This window comes from Botryllus schlosseri, chromosome 11 (assembly GCF_051294905.1).
Source record: "Botryllus schlosseri isolate E-star chromosome 11, Bs_hap1, whole genome shotgun sequence".
NCBI classification, from domain to species: domain Eukaryota; kingdom Metazoa; phylum Chordata; class Ascidiacea; order Stolidobranchia; family Styelidae; genus Botryllus; species Botryllus schlosseri.
In genome coordinates, this window is record NC_137246.1 from 24626824 (window position 1) to 24643385 (window position 16562).

The window sequence follows — 16562 nt, forward strand, 5'->3', positions numbered from 1 at the left end:
AGGTTGGGTTGAAAGCGAAACCTACTATTAACGAAGGCCCCTCCACTTGTTATCTCCATCGGCCGCGACCACATCACAACAAAACAACAGCGTGTCGCGGCGCTTTTGCGAGACTAGTCCCGTTTAGAATCTGCTTTTAATGTCTAATTATTCCGAACGTTACGGATTTTCTACTAGTTCTAATTGAAAAAACAACAATATCGTTAACCGTCATCGCCCGGCCGGCGCGTTTTTCCCGCGCATTTTACCCGTTCCGACGCGACATGTTGTGCGCCGACACACGGTACTAGATAATGATGTTCGAGCGATTTTCCATGGCATTACCTGACTGCCGGGGTAGTCATCTCCCTTTTTTGTCAATTTCCAGCCGTTTTTGTCCCGTTTTCTCGTAGCGATGTCTCAACTAGTGCCCGACCGATGCCGATAGGCTCGCTCCTTAACCGATAATCACGATATATTCAAAAGATATGACAGGTAACTGGAGCGCGCATTTCAGAAACTTCAGTACATTTACTTGAAAAGCTTTACAGCTAATTCTAGGCTTGGGCATACAATTAGCTAGAAATGCTGCATCTGGAAGCCTTGTGGTATATGATAATTATCAATATTTCCATTTACGCATTCTCAAATTGTAGTTCTGTAGTTCTCCATAGCAACTTGCTGTGAAGTCACGAAAATTGTCGATTATTTCCTTTCCCTAAATGGCAAATATTTCTTTTAAAGTGTGATGCCGTCTCGATACGATCGGTCGGGTTCTAGTCCTCACGCCGAGATTCGATTGCTGTAAATAATTTCCAGATTTTCTAGTCGCCGTATCGCCCCGATGCTAAACTCCAAAAGGTAAATGAAATCTCATAATTGATGATCATCCGATTTGCACCTGGGCTATGTTTAGTGGTCGGTTTGGTCGCTATGTTATTTGGATATGGTGCTATATGGTCAACCGTGTGTTGTTGTTTTTTGTTACCTACTGCACACATTTAGCGTTGTACTGTCCCCTTTGAATTCTAGATTGTGCGGTTGCGCATTGGCGAATGTAACTTTCCTAGTTTTTAACAGTTTCGAAACTTTTTAGCTGCAGATAAAGTCGCGAACTACGATAACTCGTGACGTTCCCGTTTTTTTTTTGAGATTTTTTTGTCCCGCGAAATCAACTCTGGTTGTACGGAGGGTTAACGCTCGTTGATCGTCTTTATTTCTCGAGGCTCGATCCCCGAATTCGTTCTGTCGTCCACCCGCTCGTTCGGTTTCTTCAATTTCGTTGGTGTTGTTAGGAAACGCGCGCAGGCGATTACAGAAAAAATATATATTTTGGAACGGCTCTAGGACTGTCGATAATATTATATTTGCATGTGAATGGTGAGAAATAAATTTGATACTACCCGTTGGAGGTTGAGATGGCGTGGTTTATTTGGGACTTGCGGGAAGGGCTGTGCTGTTGAGAGGAATGGTCTCTGTGTTTGTTGGGATTCTTCATAAAGAACTCTTTTCTTCAAATTTATGAAGAAATATAAAAATTATGGCAACACCATGAACTTCTCCAGTTGCTTGAAAAATCGATGTATGACAGCAAATTTGGCTCAATTCAACCTGCAGACGCGAAGTTCGGACTCAATGTGCTAACTCCTATAGCTTCGCTTCTACGGGTTGGAATTGGAACTTAGCAATTTTGTCGGATAGCCTGTAAAAATTTAGGAAAAACGTTGGTTTTGCAGTCGGGATGCCAGTGATTTTTCGGGTGTGGGCTGGTAGGCCCACGTGAAGCAGGTAGCTTTTGCGACCATTTCTATATTGTGAAAGTATTTGCCGAATGCTGTGGATAAACCTGTGTGGATTGCTCTTGAGAGTTGGGACACCTTTATGGTCAGCTGTTTTTCTTGCTCTACACGCCGTACGATGCAATGAAGAGGTACGAGGATGTAACGGCAAACCATGGTCTCAAAATCTAACCTCTGTCGAACGTTCGATGTAACAGTATTCGAAGTTGATCTCGGGCTTTTTCTTTTTAGACGTCCTTCCTTGTTCTTTTCACTTATTCATCTTTCACCGGGTCTTTCTCTGCGCATTTTTTTGTAAAGACACCGTTTGAACAGCGATGAAGGAGAGAAGCCTGGATTAACATGCGACACACTGCCGAAATTCAAACCGCATTCTGTGCCTCAGTCAAACACAGCTAGGTTTGCCGGACTGGTGTATATTTCACTAGCGCCGACTGTGCTAGCCCCACATCGCGCCTAGACTCAGCGGGAAGTGTTGTTCAACGATCCGAAGCCGCGGCACCGGCAGGTCGACCGGCGATTTAGCAACTGTTCCGTATTGTTGATCGTCCCCACCTGCCTGGCAACGCATGTATCGACTCTTTGCTTCAGTACGATAGTCTAGCGCCAACTCTGCATTGCATCCAGGGACTGGCCGTGTTGAAATATTCTTCTTTCGTGAGCGATAGCTGCACGCAAATTGATCAATAACCGTCAAAAGCAATTGTATGGGATGATGAGGTGAATGTCTTGACTGTAGTGCCGGGTGATCTGGTACGACTGACATCAGAATGGCCAACAAACCATATGATTTGAAATCGGTTGCCAGAACAGCATATGTTAAATCAGGGTGTATATTCGATTGCTGCTATTAATGCAACATCTTGCATTCACGGGATGATTCGAGGTTACGCTGAGTAGCCTAGCCTGCTTGTCGCTGCTCAACAGGCCAATGCGCTCTGCTTCATTTTGGACGTCGTAATGCAACGCACAAAGTTCTGTTTTTCTTTGATCTAAAACGGTGAGTGATATCACACACATGTGCTCTCCACTTTATATCGCTTTCATGCACGAATTCTCTACTCATATTTGTATATAAATATATCCTACAATTGATATCTTTTCTGTGTGTTCGTGGATGCTCGAATCAAACTATTAGGGATGGTGTGAACGTGAGGTTCACGTTCGCGTTCTGTGTGTGAACCTCGGGAATTTAGAGATTCGCGTTCACAACAGAACCTTGGTAGGTTCTGCGCTGTGAACCTTTCTCATATATTACAATTTTCACTTCGTTATAACATCTTTGGTTCAAATTTATTTCATTTCAACTGCGGGCCACTCTATGCATGGCTCTGACAGCATTAAAAATCAACACTAAACGAGCACTTTGGCAATCTCAAAAGTTTTACTGCTTTGTTACAAAAGTTTGCTCGAAATATCCAGCTTTCCGTTTGTGAATATTTAGTGGCCCTCTGCTGTGAGCTAGACCCGCAATCACACAACATCACGAGCGACATACGTAGTCAGCAGCGAATGATGCTTATTCATACCAATCAATGAGATTGATATCGTTTCTGATGTAAAAATGTAGCAGGCGTACGGGGTCAATTTTGACTTCATATCTTTACTGCATCATTAATACCAAATCCGTGCGATTGAGGTGTTGGCTACGGCTGTATAATTTGTCGATGGGGTAATATCGGTAGCAAGTATAGGATCCCATTTTACACTCTGCTCAATATCAATGTAGCAACACTCAGACGCCGAATAGGCCTACATTGTCCGGTCTGGCCTAGACCGTTAAGGCGAAGGCTTTTATTCTCTGGTAAGTCTTCGTCGAAATTGTTGGCAAAGCGACGGAAGATATTGATTTTATGGGAGTATTATATCCTTTGATTGCCTTAGTTGATACATTTAGCTACGTTTAAAACGCCAATATGTACTTCAGCATTGTGGCATTATGTGGCCCGAGTCATCGCTAGGTATCGTGTACATTAATATAGGCTATCACTTCATTGGAAGACAGGGTTGGAATTAGCAATATGACGTCACGTGACGTCATGAAGTTCGCGTTCACACGGAACCTTTTAAAAAGGTTCGCGTTCACACGAACCTGAACCTTTCAAAGGTTCACACCATCCCTACAAACTATGTCAATTCTTGAAACTGCAGATATGTTGTGAGATGACATGACACACATCCTGTCTCGTTTATTCAAAGATCAATTAACATAACGATTGTATTGCAATCCAGACGTTTGAGCAAAGAAAGATTCTGGAATACACCTGCCATACGGCATTTTTTACGACCATCGTCATCGTTCAATGGGCCACTCTCTTGATCTGCAAAACTCGTCGACTTACCATCTTCAAACAGGGAATGAGGTGCGATAGTATTCTCACCGCTCTGACTAACTGTTAGCCTATGACCAGATCATATAATTAGGATACACACGATAACATATTCCTGTATTTCTTACAGCAATCACGTCTTGATCGCTGGACTGTTCGAAGAAACTTTGCTCGCTACATTTTTATCCTACTGTCCCGGAATGGGTGTAGCTCTACGCATGTACCCGATGCAGTTTGATTCCTGGATCGTTCCACTGCCATTCGCGTTCATTATATGGTCCTACGATGAAATACGTAGGCTGATACTGCGTCGCAATCCAGGCGGTGAGTTGATATATCGGCCCAATTATTGCTGTAACTAATGTAGCATTGCATTTCATTTTCAAAAGAACGTATGTACCAGCGTTATGGAAAGAGAATATTCTAATTTTTTTCTACTGAGTAGCGAGTACGAAATATTACGATAATGGGCGTATATTACATATATACTCGCCAGCAATCTCCGAATCTGAATTAGCCTACCATTACATTCTATCAATGAGATCATCGCATTGTGAAATCTACGAAAATGCGTGAATCGCAGTGTGACATCTATGAAAATGCGTGCCAGAGCAGTGATTTGAAGATTGAAATATCGGTCCACTAGTTTCATGATTACGAATGCACGTTAAGATTTCATTTTTTTTTAATTACAGGCTGGGTCGAAAACGAAACGTACTATTGATTCGGGCGTACAAAGTTCGGCGATCAAAACCGACAAGAAGATTTATATAAAATATTTGAATTCATAGTAAATTTGTGTTCGCTTACGACTGTTTCCTTTGGTGGCATACGCATGATTTCTGTGGCATATGAATTTGTCAACCGTCAGCAATCTACATGTTAAGACTGTCGTGTATATCTTGTGATTGCAAGTGGCTTGGTCTTGGTTGTCAAGAAAAATATTAAATACGGATCTGTAATCAAGAGCATAATCGTGTGAAGCGAGAAGAAGCATTCTGTTCCTGTCGAAAGGTAGCTAACGACCATTATGTGTAGGCCTACTAGCGTCTAGGGATGATACCCAGTTCAGGAACCCAGAGATCATCATCATCATCAATTTTATCAGTTCAATACACCACAAAAAATGCGATACAATGAAAAGAAAGGAAGATGTCGAAGCGACTAGGAGTTGTCTATGGAATCGGACACCCACCTTGGCCTAGGCGATGTAAAGAGGAGGCATGCACACTGAATGAAAGTACGGAAGATAGTATAGAAAAAGGAAGCGACAAGAAATAGAGCGGCATGTCAGGGGAAGCGAGATCGATAGGTCAGTCGTGGTCCGGTATTCTTGAGGATGGATTGTATTTATTTAGTAGTAATTGCTTGTATTTCGACTTGAATGTGGACTAGGGTTGGATTATCCAGATAACGGTTAACCGCAGGTATTTTTACTATCCGATATCCGGATATAATTCTGCCGGTTCAACGGATAAAAAAGAATCGTTGCTAATGCGTTTTACACATTTTAGTAAGCTTCAATAAGTCGTATTCAGTGTTGGCGCGGTCGATTAGCAAGAAGCGTGTTGCCAATTAGCGAGATGCGTCTCTGCACATTTCACAATGTAACGTAACGCGATCTCCTGCTGAGAAAATCGGTAAATTAGGTCATTGATTGCCGCACGCTCGTCTACCGTCTCTGGCCTGATTTATCGCGTCTTCAACAAGCCTATAGTTCCGCTGGATTAAAGAATCGCATCTGCAATAGGCCCTGTGCAGTGTGCACACTATTCCATCGCTGGCCTGCACAGTCGCATCTACAACAGGCCTACGAAAGATATCATCACTGGCCTAACCATGGCGTCTTGAACCTAGCATGCGTTGGCTCCTATCTCTCGATGGCTTGGTGATGATATGCCGTTAAGTGTATTCTGATCAGTGATTCTGAGAGTGACACCGCGAAAGTGAATGACATCGAATGTTCGCAAAAATGTGCGTGCGTGCAAGCGTAATTGATTTCCGCTGGTAATTAATTCGAAAAAAATCGAAACCCCCTCATTTTATTTCGAACCCCCCTACATTTGCGTCTGGCTGCGTGCCTGATCACGTGAATTAGAGCGAGGTATCATGTCGGCATCAATTCCAGTATCAGCTAGTCGTCCTCCTAGTACTCCAAATTTAAACATAAGGATGGTCAAAAGGAATGTTAAGTCGTTGAAGTTTCCGGGATACGACCTGCCAACCTTCAGACTCTCTACGAATCGCTGCTTACTATTCAGCCCACTTCTGTGGAAGCTGAAAAAGCATTCAATGAACGTGGACTCTTTGTCACAAAATTTCGGCCATGGCTACAGGATGCCACAATTTATGCATCTGTGCTTTATAAAGAGGGCGTTGCAGAAGCAGTGAACATTCAATTTGCGTGGTTTTTCTCGTATTCGCTCATACAGCGCGTGTAGGTAGGTACTCTACAATAACACTGTGTAACGATTTTGCGATCCGTTTTACATGCAGACCTCATGAAATCGATTGTCTCATTTAGCAGTTATTATCCGGTTAACCGGTTAGATAAATTCCAAATATCCGGATATATCCGTTATCCCGATAGTGAAAATTATTGATATCCGAACTAACCCTAATGTGGACATGCTCGTCGACTGCCTGATGGCCGGCGGGATACTGTTCCACACATCAGGTCCGGCATATTTGATAGAGGGATGATCTTTTCGGTCGATCATATGATATTTGGACGACGTGGACGCGCGTGTGTTGTACTTGTACGCTTTTGATTCAGAGGTAAAGAAGTCATTGAAGTATTCGGGGCAACGACCGCAGTGAAACTGATATATAAACTTGGCGATTTCTAGTTTCCGCATATCTTCTATGTTTAGGACGCCGAATCTCTTCAGCAGCGACTTATTGGATGGGCAGCCAGGTCCCTTTGGGGCCCTAGCTATGATTCGGAGTACTTTATGCTGTAGTTTCTGCAGTGGCTTGAGTGCAGTTTTACTGGCAGCCCCCCAACAGAGGATGCCATAATGTAACTTCGATTGGATTAAGGATTTAAAGAGTATCAGAACAACCCATGCTGGCATGAAGCGCCCAAGACTGTAGAACAGGCCGCACTTCGGTGATAATTTAGTTTCAATGGACTGAATATAACTCTTCCAGGACATGTTCGAGTCCAGTAAAACCCCGAGATATTTGGCATTATCTGTGTTGGAAACGGGCTGACCAGCGATATTAACGGTTTTAGGTTATTTTTTGAATTTACTGTCAGCAATTGGGTTTTCGAGGCGTTTATGCAAAGGTTGTTCTGAGATAGGCTGGAAAAGGTGCCACGACTCAGGAAGTTTTTTGTTACAATGACTGGAACACCCTTCAGCAGCCAAAGTCCGTGTAGTGTCTTGTTTATGCCAGTGTTGGTTTTCTCATATACAAGTAAAAGTAGCATAAGTTAAGAAAAATTATATGCTCGATTACAAGCAGTAAGTGACTTCTAAGACATTCCTGGGTCATCAGTTCTTCAAGTGAAAGTAGAAATTAAATTTCCCAAAATTACGGTAGTAAATAGTTTTAACGAGTAGCCTTCTTGGGGTTAAGTCCAGGTAGGGTTTACAAGTTAACCAAAGGTGACCATGACCATTTGTAATGTGCATCTTCGTGACTTCCGAAAATATATTCAGTTTCCGAGAGGCCGGGGCTAGTTCGATGGTCCTTAACTTTTAATAATCAAAGAAACCCTTACGCTAATCTGCAGCCTTCCTTCTACCCTGAGCCTGAACACTGTTAAACACTACTCTAGGGTGAATAATGGTCGTTGCGCTCACATTTTCGAACACCGGGATGACCATTGTAGTAATGCGAACCATGTTTGTCTCGTACGAGACGTGCAAGTTCCCGAGCAGTCATTTATCATTACTAGGGCTGGGCACAATGATTCGAGTACTCGAATCTGAATCGAGTATAAATTTTAATGATTCGAGTCGAGTAGTAAAAGGCGATTTTTTCGAGTATTGAAATTATACGCTCCTCCTCACTGAAAGTTAATTTGTCAACGAGAATTGTAGTTTCGATACTAATTTTCACTGTTGAAGCCTTGAAATTTTCATTGTCCGCATCGTAGCATACGAAACATAAAGTACAAAGCTACGAACGTTACTGGAAATAGAACATTTCCGAAGTCATGGTCATCCCACAATACTGTCACCAAGTGAAATGAAATCGGTATGGTCGAAAAATACCAAAGTATCTTTATTGTGATGGATAACAGGCATTATATTCTTTGTGGTGGCATAAAAGGTACCTATTTGAGCTTTGACATATTACATTCTGTTATGACGTCATAATGAGTGATACTCGATTACTCGACTCGACTCGAAGCATATTGCGTGATTCAGAATCGAATCACTCAGGTACTCGATTTTGCGCAACCCTAGTCATTACCGACCCCATTCACGAGTGATGGAAATTCATAGATACTTTGACAGAACATAGCGTAAAGCGAAAAAATCAACCATATAGCGTAGCCCAGTGCTTTTCAACCTGTGTGACGGTTCGCACTTGTGCGAATGAAAAAAATTGCAGTGCGAACGACGAAGGTGGTGCGAATAGTGCGAATGAAAATCCGGATCGAGTGCGAATGACGAAGGTAGTGCGAATGGCGCGAATGAAAATCCGGATCAAGTGCGAATGAAAACCGTGATTAATTGTTAACTTTTCTGACGTGGAATAATTCAAATAAACCTAATAGAAAATTTAAGATCAGTGTAACTTTTGTAGTTACGACGCAATTGTAAAACTTAATACGACGCACCACTCATCGTAGCCCTCACAAGCCGCAGTGAATTAATATTCCCGCACTCTAATTATTACGTAACCAAAAGCCTGGTTTGAAGCTGGTGTAGTGGCAGTATAAAGATCTCTACAATCTCTATATTATATTGGCAGACATACAGTACATCATCTGAGCCCGCGACAGGCTGGACAAAATGACGTCAAATTGGCTTTCTGCTTTCTTTAGCTAAACAATCATCATATTTTCGTAATAACTGTTTGATTTGCTCGAGGCACGAGGATAGTAGTAAATACCATCATTACAGACTCACATTTGCAAGTTACTGTAACGCAAATTTTTACCCCTTCAAGGGTTCAGTATAGACCGCAAACGGCGCAAAGGGTATAATTTTGGGTCTACACGGTGCCAGAGCTATCTGTTAATATGTATGTAATATTTATTGAATTTATTGCAAAAAATCCTGCGGTCGTTTCTACATATCGTATAGCCAATAAGCGAGACACGCTTGAGAATTCATGATAAGATTTGTCCGACTGTCTTTTTCTGGAAAACATGGTCGAAGACCGTTGGGATGAACTAGTGTATTCTCCGTAGGGGTGTGCAACGAGCGAGTTCAGGCCTATGAGACCCATTCATTTAGAGGCCAACCCCTTTCTGCGTGCGGGCACATGAAGTCAAGTTTTGGCAAACAAACCGCTGATAACATGCGGTGTCAAAAACATAAGCGGCGACAAAACCTCGGTCTAAAATTACCGATGTTGGATGGCCAAACCTTTCGAGATATGTTCCGTTATCTGCGCGGAATAGTCCCGTTCTTGCAATCTGAGTAGACAGTAGTACAACTGCGATACGCAGAGGAATTTAATTCGCCCTAATTTGAAATCGCGTGCGTCAGACATGTTTTGTCGAGCTGTGTTGGGTAGAATTGTGGTTTTCGCGTTCTGCATGTCCTACATGCCCGTAAAATGTAGCATACAACTGTAATGTTATAAATAATTTTCTTTTCATGGGTGAGGTTCGGGTCGCGAGATGTCACAAACACTCAGATTTTGGTGGTAGTCTAAAAGCTGCTATATCGTTATTCAACTGTCATGGATTCTCAAGTTAGATTGAGCTAAAGAGTATAACACACAGTATCGTGAGTTATTTGCTCTTCTCATAAACTTGCGAGACAGAAGTTGGATCAACGTATCATCATCATCAGGTAGCGAGCTCTAATGTGCCTACTCTCCTTGATCGTTTTGCATCTTATGTTCCAAAGAAATAAAGCAAAAGCCTCAACACAATCATGTTTTTTTCATCCTTTCGACAGATTGGAGCTTTGTGGGATCTTTGTGTCAGCTCTCAAATGCAATTTTTGCCAGCAAGCATTTTTCACCCGCTGTATTTCGGATATGGGTGCAGAACAGATTTTAAGACCTGGCCATGCAAGCACTAGTAGACGTTTTTGTACAAATTCCCAACAACATTGTTAGGCCGAGAAGGGTTTTAGTGAAATAATTGGAAGCGAAACGAGCGAAAAAAGTTGCCTTCTTATTGAGACACTTGATAGCTTAAGCTGTATAGTAGCCAATTTGTTGCATATCTGAACAAAATGTTGTTAAGTAGGCCTATCTTCATCTACTTTTTGTATAACAATTTTCGATTAGTTTGTGCGAATGAAATTTATTTTACAAAAAAAGTGCGAACGGAGCACAAAAAGGTTGAAAAGCACTGGCGTAGCCTATGTATACCTTGAAAATATGTTTGTGGAAAAGTTTTCATAAAATGTTCATCATAAACTCGGAATATAGAGTGGCGTATTGTGAAAGTAGCATCAGTGCCCGATTGTTGACACCTGGAAAATCGAGGACCGCAGCTGGCTATATACCATCCACAAAGGGCTGTACCGGTAATTATTTTGAGCACAAACGGCTGTTATATTAGGGTTACCATATTTCTGTGACACAAATTCCGGACACTCTTTAGCGCCCACTAGAGGATTTCAAAATGAGTCATGACGTCACACTAGCAAAGCTTTACTCATAGACCAGAGGTGGTCACGATCCGGTTCAGGAGTATGTATGTGACCGTGTGTTGTGTAACCGTGACCGAAACCACCCAAATAAACAATGATTTTGAGCCCGCAATAGGGTAATCGATGCAACTTCGGGGGGGGGGGGAGGGGGGGTGCTTTATGAATATGGTTTCTATATGCATCTGGTCGTTAAATACTTTGAATGAATTCTGTCAATAATATTGGTTATTTCATATATTACTATATAGTTACTATAGTTACTACTATCCGCCCACATGACCAGAGTTAGCGGTAGAGCTGGTGGAGGATGATGAGTTCGAAAATACAGGTAGCGTATAATTGTACATCGTTAAGTCATGTTCCTGTCCCACCGATAAGATTGTTTATTAGCCTTATGCCGGTGCGCACCTCGGAGCGTTATAAACACCCCACATTCAGTGGTTTCCAACTTTTTATGGTCACGACTCCATCTCCAATTTGAAAATGTTTCTCGGCCCGGATCAAAATTTGACGAGCTGATTACTAAAAGAAGTCAGCACCTTTGCACAGACTTACTCAAGGGCTATTTCGGAAGCTGATTATGTTCAACATATTCGCGAACCCCAGAATAAAATCAAACGACCGCCAAGTTTGGAACCACTATAAATTATTGAATTAAGCATTTAAACGGCCTTAACGATCTCTAGCAATATACCGTTCTCCTATAATTGCGATTACAATTAGGCTTATTCCAGTAAATGAAGGTTGTTTTTGATTATATTTTATTGCACTTTTTGCGAAGGTGGTACTTCCCATAGTAAAATCAATAAATGTGATAGTGAATCGCGCGCAGCGCGAAGAAAAATATCGTGCATCAGCATAAATATTCCCAAAAGTAATGTTTTCATGTTAATTTACGAAAAAATTATGAGCCTACGTCAAGTCTTCAAAATTCCGGACATTTGGCATATATTAGAAATTCCTCCCGGACTCTACTTTCAACAGTGAAATTCCGGACATGTCCGGGAAATTCCGGACGTATGGCAATTGGCAACCCTATGTTATATGCTTAATGCTTATGGCCTATTACGCCATTGGGATACAGCATACTTGGCCAACTAGATAATTAGATTGGAACTATAATTACGACCACACAATATAGTTTTCAAATTAGATTAGAATTACTAAATTCGCGAAAATTTGGAAATTGAATCAAATTCAGTTCGTATCAAGTCAAAGCAAGAGCATGAAAAATGTCTACAGCAAGCTTAATTGGCACCTTTCGCACTCTACAGTTCTCCTGTAGCAGTTTGAGGAAAATTTGATTAGAATTTGAATTAGAGCATAAACATTTCTCAAATTAGATTCTGACATAGTCACGATTACAATAGACCTATCTGTATGTATGACATGCCCGGACCTACGGCTCAACGGTTATATTGATTGATCCGGATCTGCTGAGTGCCATCGTTTCAAAACATCACAAGACTGCGATACAATGACAATCTCTGCGATCGGGCAATCGTAACGGTTGATGAGGTTACAATTGTAAAACAAACATGTCTCTGGACAGTGGACACTGTCTCGAGCTGCGCAACTGCCATTCTTTCAGAATAGAGGGTTTCGGACGTTACCATACGACAACAAAGCGAAAAACGAGAGGTGAATATGGCAGCTAATACATGCTTGTCGCTTTATAATGGAGAGAAAATGCCCGTACTAGGTTTAGGAACGTGGAAATCTCCGCCGGCTGAGATACGGAAAGCCGTCGAAACAGCTATAGATAATGGCTATCGCCATATAGACTGCGCGTACTTGTATAAAAACGAAGGTCCAATTGGAGACGCGATCCAAACTAAAATTGAGGAGGGTGTAGTACAAAGAAAGGACCTATTCATCACATCAAAGGTTTGGCTAACTCACTTCCGTAAAGTTGAAGAATGCTTTACTGAGAGCCTGAAAGCATTGAAACTCGACTATCTTGATTTATACCTCGTTCATCTGCCTATGGGATTCCAGTTTGTATCGAAGGGTGATATGTTTCCAACTGATGAAAATGGCGATTGCAAGTATGACGAAGGTATTCATTATACCGATGTATATAAGGATGTTGAGAAACTAAAGAAAAAGGGCTTGGTGAAATCGATCGGTGTGAGTAACTTCAATATATATCAATTGAACAAGTTGTTAAGTACGTGCGAAATCAAACCGGCAGTACATCAATACGAGATCCACCCATATCTAGACCAGGAGGAATTACTGCGCTATTCCTTATCCAATGGATTGGCAGTAACTGGATACAGTCCTTTCGGATCACCTGACAGACCGTGGGCCGCCGCAGAAGACCCACCCAGTCTACTCACGAGACCGGATCTCGTGAAAATGGCGTCAAACTACAGAAAAAGCGTTGCTCAACTAATATTAAAATATCTCATACAAAGAGGAGTTAGCGTTATCCCAAAAAGTGTGACGCCGGAAAGGATAAAGAGCAATGCCGACATATTTGATTTTCAAGTGGCTGATGATGACATGACTGCAATAAAGAAACTGGATTGTAACTGGAGAGTGTTAAATCTTCCGTCATTTCAGAACCACAAATATTTCCCCTTTCGTGAAAACTATTCAGAATGAAACACCAGCTGACATCACAGCCCAGACTCGAAGCGACTGGCGTTGACATTCTGAATAGGTGTAGGCCTAGGTCCAATTCATAATTTTATCAAAGTTTCGTAGCTATGTAGTTCGTTTGATGCGTAGTTCACTTGATATTAAACAATGCGTATTCAATTACGAGGTTATAGTTATATTAGGCATTAGGGTGAGGGGTGTGGTCAGGTAGAAAAGTTGAAAGAGAAATTATCCTATGCGAAGAGCGTAGAACATGACATGACAATGCTTATACGTCAATCCAATCCAATCTATTGCTAAATATTTTATCATTTCAATACACCACATGACTGCGATACAATGAAAGATAAGAAAGAAGGCGTCGAAACGACTTGGAGTAGTCTTCGAAATCAGACACCCACCTGGCCTAGGCGATGTAAAAAATGAGGCATGCCCACTGAATGAGAAGTAAAAGAAGATAATATAAAAGAACGACAAAAATGGTGGCATGTGTCGGAAGGTGAGATCGATATATGTCAGGTTAACTCGCGGGCTAACTAGTATTCATTCAGTAGATATTGCTTGTATTTCGACTTGAATGTGGACCTAGACATGCTCGATGACTGTCTGATAGCCGGCGAGATGCTGTTCCACAAATCAGGTCCGGAGCGCGATTTTTTGTCTACCATATGGTAGTTGGGCGGTGTGGACGCGCGTGTGTCGTATTTATGCACTTTTGATACCGAGGTAAAAGTAGTTATTGAAGTTTTAGGGACAGTGGTCGCAGTTGAACTGATACATAAACTTGGCAATTTCTATAGCTTTCGCATATCTTTTATGTTTAGGATACCGAATCTTTTGAGCAACGATTCCACTGATTTGTTAGACACACATCCCGGTCCCAGCGCCATCAGTAGGGTTTTTCAAAAATGACTTTTTTTTCTCAAATCCAGGGATATATAGAACTCCGGGATGGCTGACTTCATTTTAGCCTTTACCTAAGTAGGTCCAGAAAGTTACCTGCAATCTGCCTCGAAATATCCACTTTTATGCAAGCTAGCGATACAGCTGTTTCTAGAATAATGATCCTCAACCTTTTGCAGAATAGTTGGTGAGTAAGCTAGACATTCTTCCCAGATCACAACCTTACTGCTGTATGGCCAACCTAGTAAAGTATGACACTGCTGTGTAGCCAACCAAGTAAACTATGACAACTCTGAATTTCAGTAAATCAGGAATGTGTTTAATTTCTACACATATAATCTGCATCAGGCCATAAATAACAGAGTGAATAACGAATAATATCAGCGTCTTCTACCTATTTACAAGCCATTGTCGGAATCCTTGCAGCTGGGAGGGGGGGTTATAGGATTGATTGAATCAACCGTTTCAATTCGCGTTAATCGACAATTACCATGGAGTATAGGGTTGCATTTAAAACAAACATGTTGAAAACCAGGACCTTGTATAAAACATACTTTTTTTAAGCCATGACGTCTTTTTTAAGCCATGACGTCAAGAATATTCAATAGTGACGTCATATTGGATTGACATTGACAATTGAAAATATAGTGTAGATATAGCTCCTTTGACGAAATATCTGTGCTATTGCTGTTGAACCGACTATTTTGAGGGTTCCAGCCATCCCACATCGATATTAGTCGGCTATATTGGGTGGTAATCGTCCGTAGGCTCATACAACACGTATTTTGGAAAGTATTTACACAATTATGGCATAATTTTACAACATAAAAAGAATTTTTTTCAAAGGGCCTCTGTTTAAAACATTGTTTAAAGCATGTTTTAAACATGGTGTTTCAAACACCGTTTGTTATAAATGAACCCCTACCATGGAGCATTTACAATAACGAAAAGATAGCACGGCCTGTAAGGACTCGAAATTGTGATAGCAGCATTGTCATCTTCTATGTCACTCAATGAAAGTTGATCAAGAAATCAACACACCATTGATACTTCTCTTCAGGTTCAAATGCAGCCTCGGGGGGTAGAAGTTTGGTACATATCATTATCAATTTAAGAAGCATTCGGTAGACCCAGTTGTTGAATTCAGCTGATATTTTGTTCACCGAGAAATAGTTTCATGACCGCAGTGAAGAAATTACCACCATGGCTTAACGGTACATCACGAATGGGCCTCCTGAAGCCTTTCATGCCATTTATCAGTTAAGAAATATTCAGTATCATTGTCTTGCAGATTTTCCGATAGAGCGATAGATGATTCCATGTCAAAAAACATCTAGGTGAGGAGGCAGGAGATACAAATATTCAGATTGTGGCCATCTTTGCCAAGATTTCAATGGGATGTGCCCAGTATAATATATCAGGATATCCACTGTTGACGTGATGCAAATGCTGGAACATTGCGTTTGTTTTTCTGAAATCTGCAACAAAAATGAACAAATGATGTATTTAGAGACACAAATTCACCTTAAGAATATATATAGAATATAGATGTATGCAGAGTTGGTCAGTAGTGAAGAACTTCTACTTCATTGCAGTACTCAAGTAGGTGTTGCCTATTTTCGAAGATACATCTTGTAATTTTGAAGCAGCCATCTCCAAACTTGAGTACCCTGCAGGCATTTCACTTTCTACAGCTACTTGAGGAAGTTTAAATACCAGTACGCCCGGGAATACGACTGTTACTTAAGTAGCAATGCAGAGTGCAGACTACTCTAACCACATCAGGATTAATGTAAATAGCTCATTTAATAACGTATCACTAGAATCAGCCAAACTTACCTTGGGCCGACTGAGGAGAGCTCCATGCGTTATTGCGACGATTTGACGAAACCTTGCAAATTGAAAGCAATCTTCAGAGTTTTCTCTTCCTTCGTCGTACAGGCCTATAGCCAATAGGCTATAAGTGTTTATATGGTAAAGACAGACCGTATCTCAGGGTCGTATCGTGTCCTGACGATTGTGCTGGCTTATCCATTCAAGGGAGTGGGCATCTTCACGGCTTCAGTAAGAGCCAATGGTCAACAAATGTCATGGCCATATTCTGGGAGTCAGCCGTTGGCAGTTCACAACAGTGCACTTCTGTTGAA

The 16562-nt window shown here is 41.5% G+C and overlaps 2 protein-coding genes and 1 pseudogene across 6 annotated transcripts in view; all 3 read left to right on the plus strand.

Annotated features, from left to right (window-relative positions):
* LOC145449501 (sodium/potassium-transporting ATPase subunit alpha-3-like) overlaps positions 1-5074 on the plus strand; it is a 43203-nt gene extending 38129 nt beyond the window's left edge. For 4 of the 5 annotated variants that reach the window (XM_080327885.1, XM_080327881.1, XM_080327882.1 and 1 more), the window contains one exon: positions 3-1396. In XM_080327885.1, coding sequence (XP_080184011.1) covers positions 3-31 — 29 coding nt within the window. In that variant the 3' untranslated portion in view covers positions 32-1396. Of the gene's footprint in view, positions 1-2; positions 1397-4010; positions 4142-4238; positions 4433-4803 lie in introns of those variants that run through there. The other variant, XM_080327884.1, reaches the window with a different exon arrangement.
* LOC145449520 (tRNA (cytosine(72)-C(5))-methyltransferase NSUN6-like) overlaps positions 1-16562 on the plus strand; it is a 264578-nt gene that overhangs the window by 516 nt on the left and 247500 nt on the right. The gene's annotated exons all lie outside the window — the stretch shown is intronic.
* LOC145449528 (aldo-keto reductase family 1 member B7 pseudogene) lies at positions 12270-13671 on the plus strand (annotated as a pseudogene).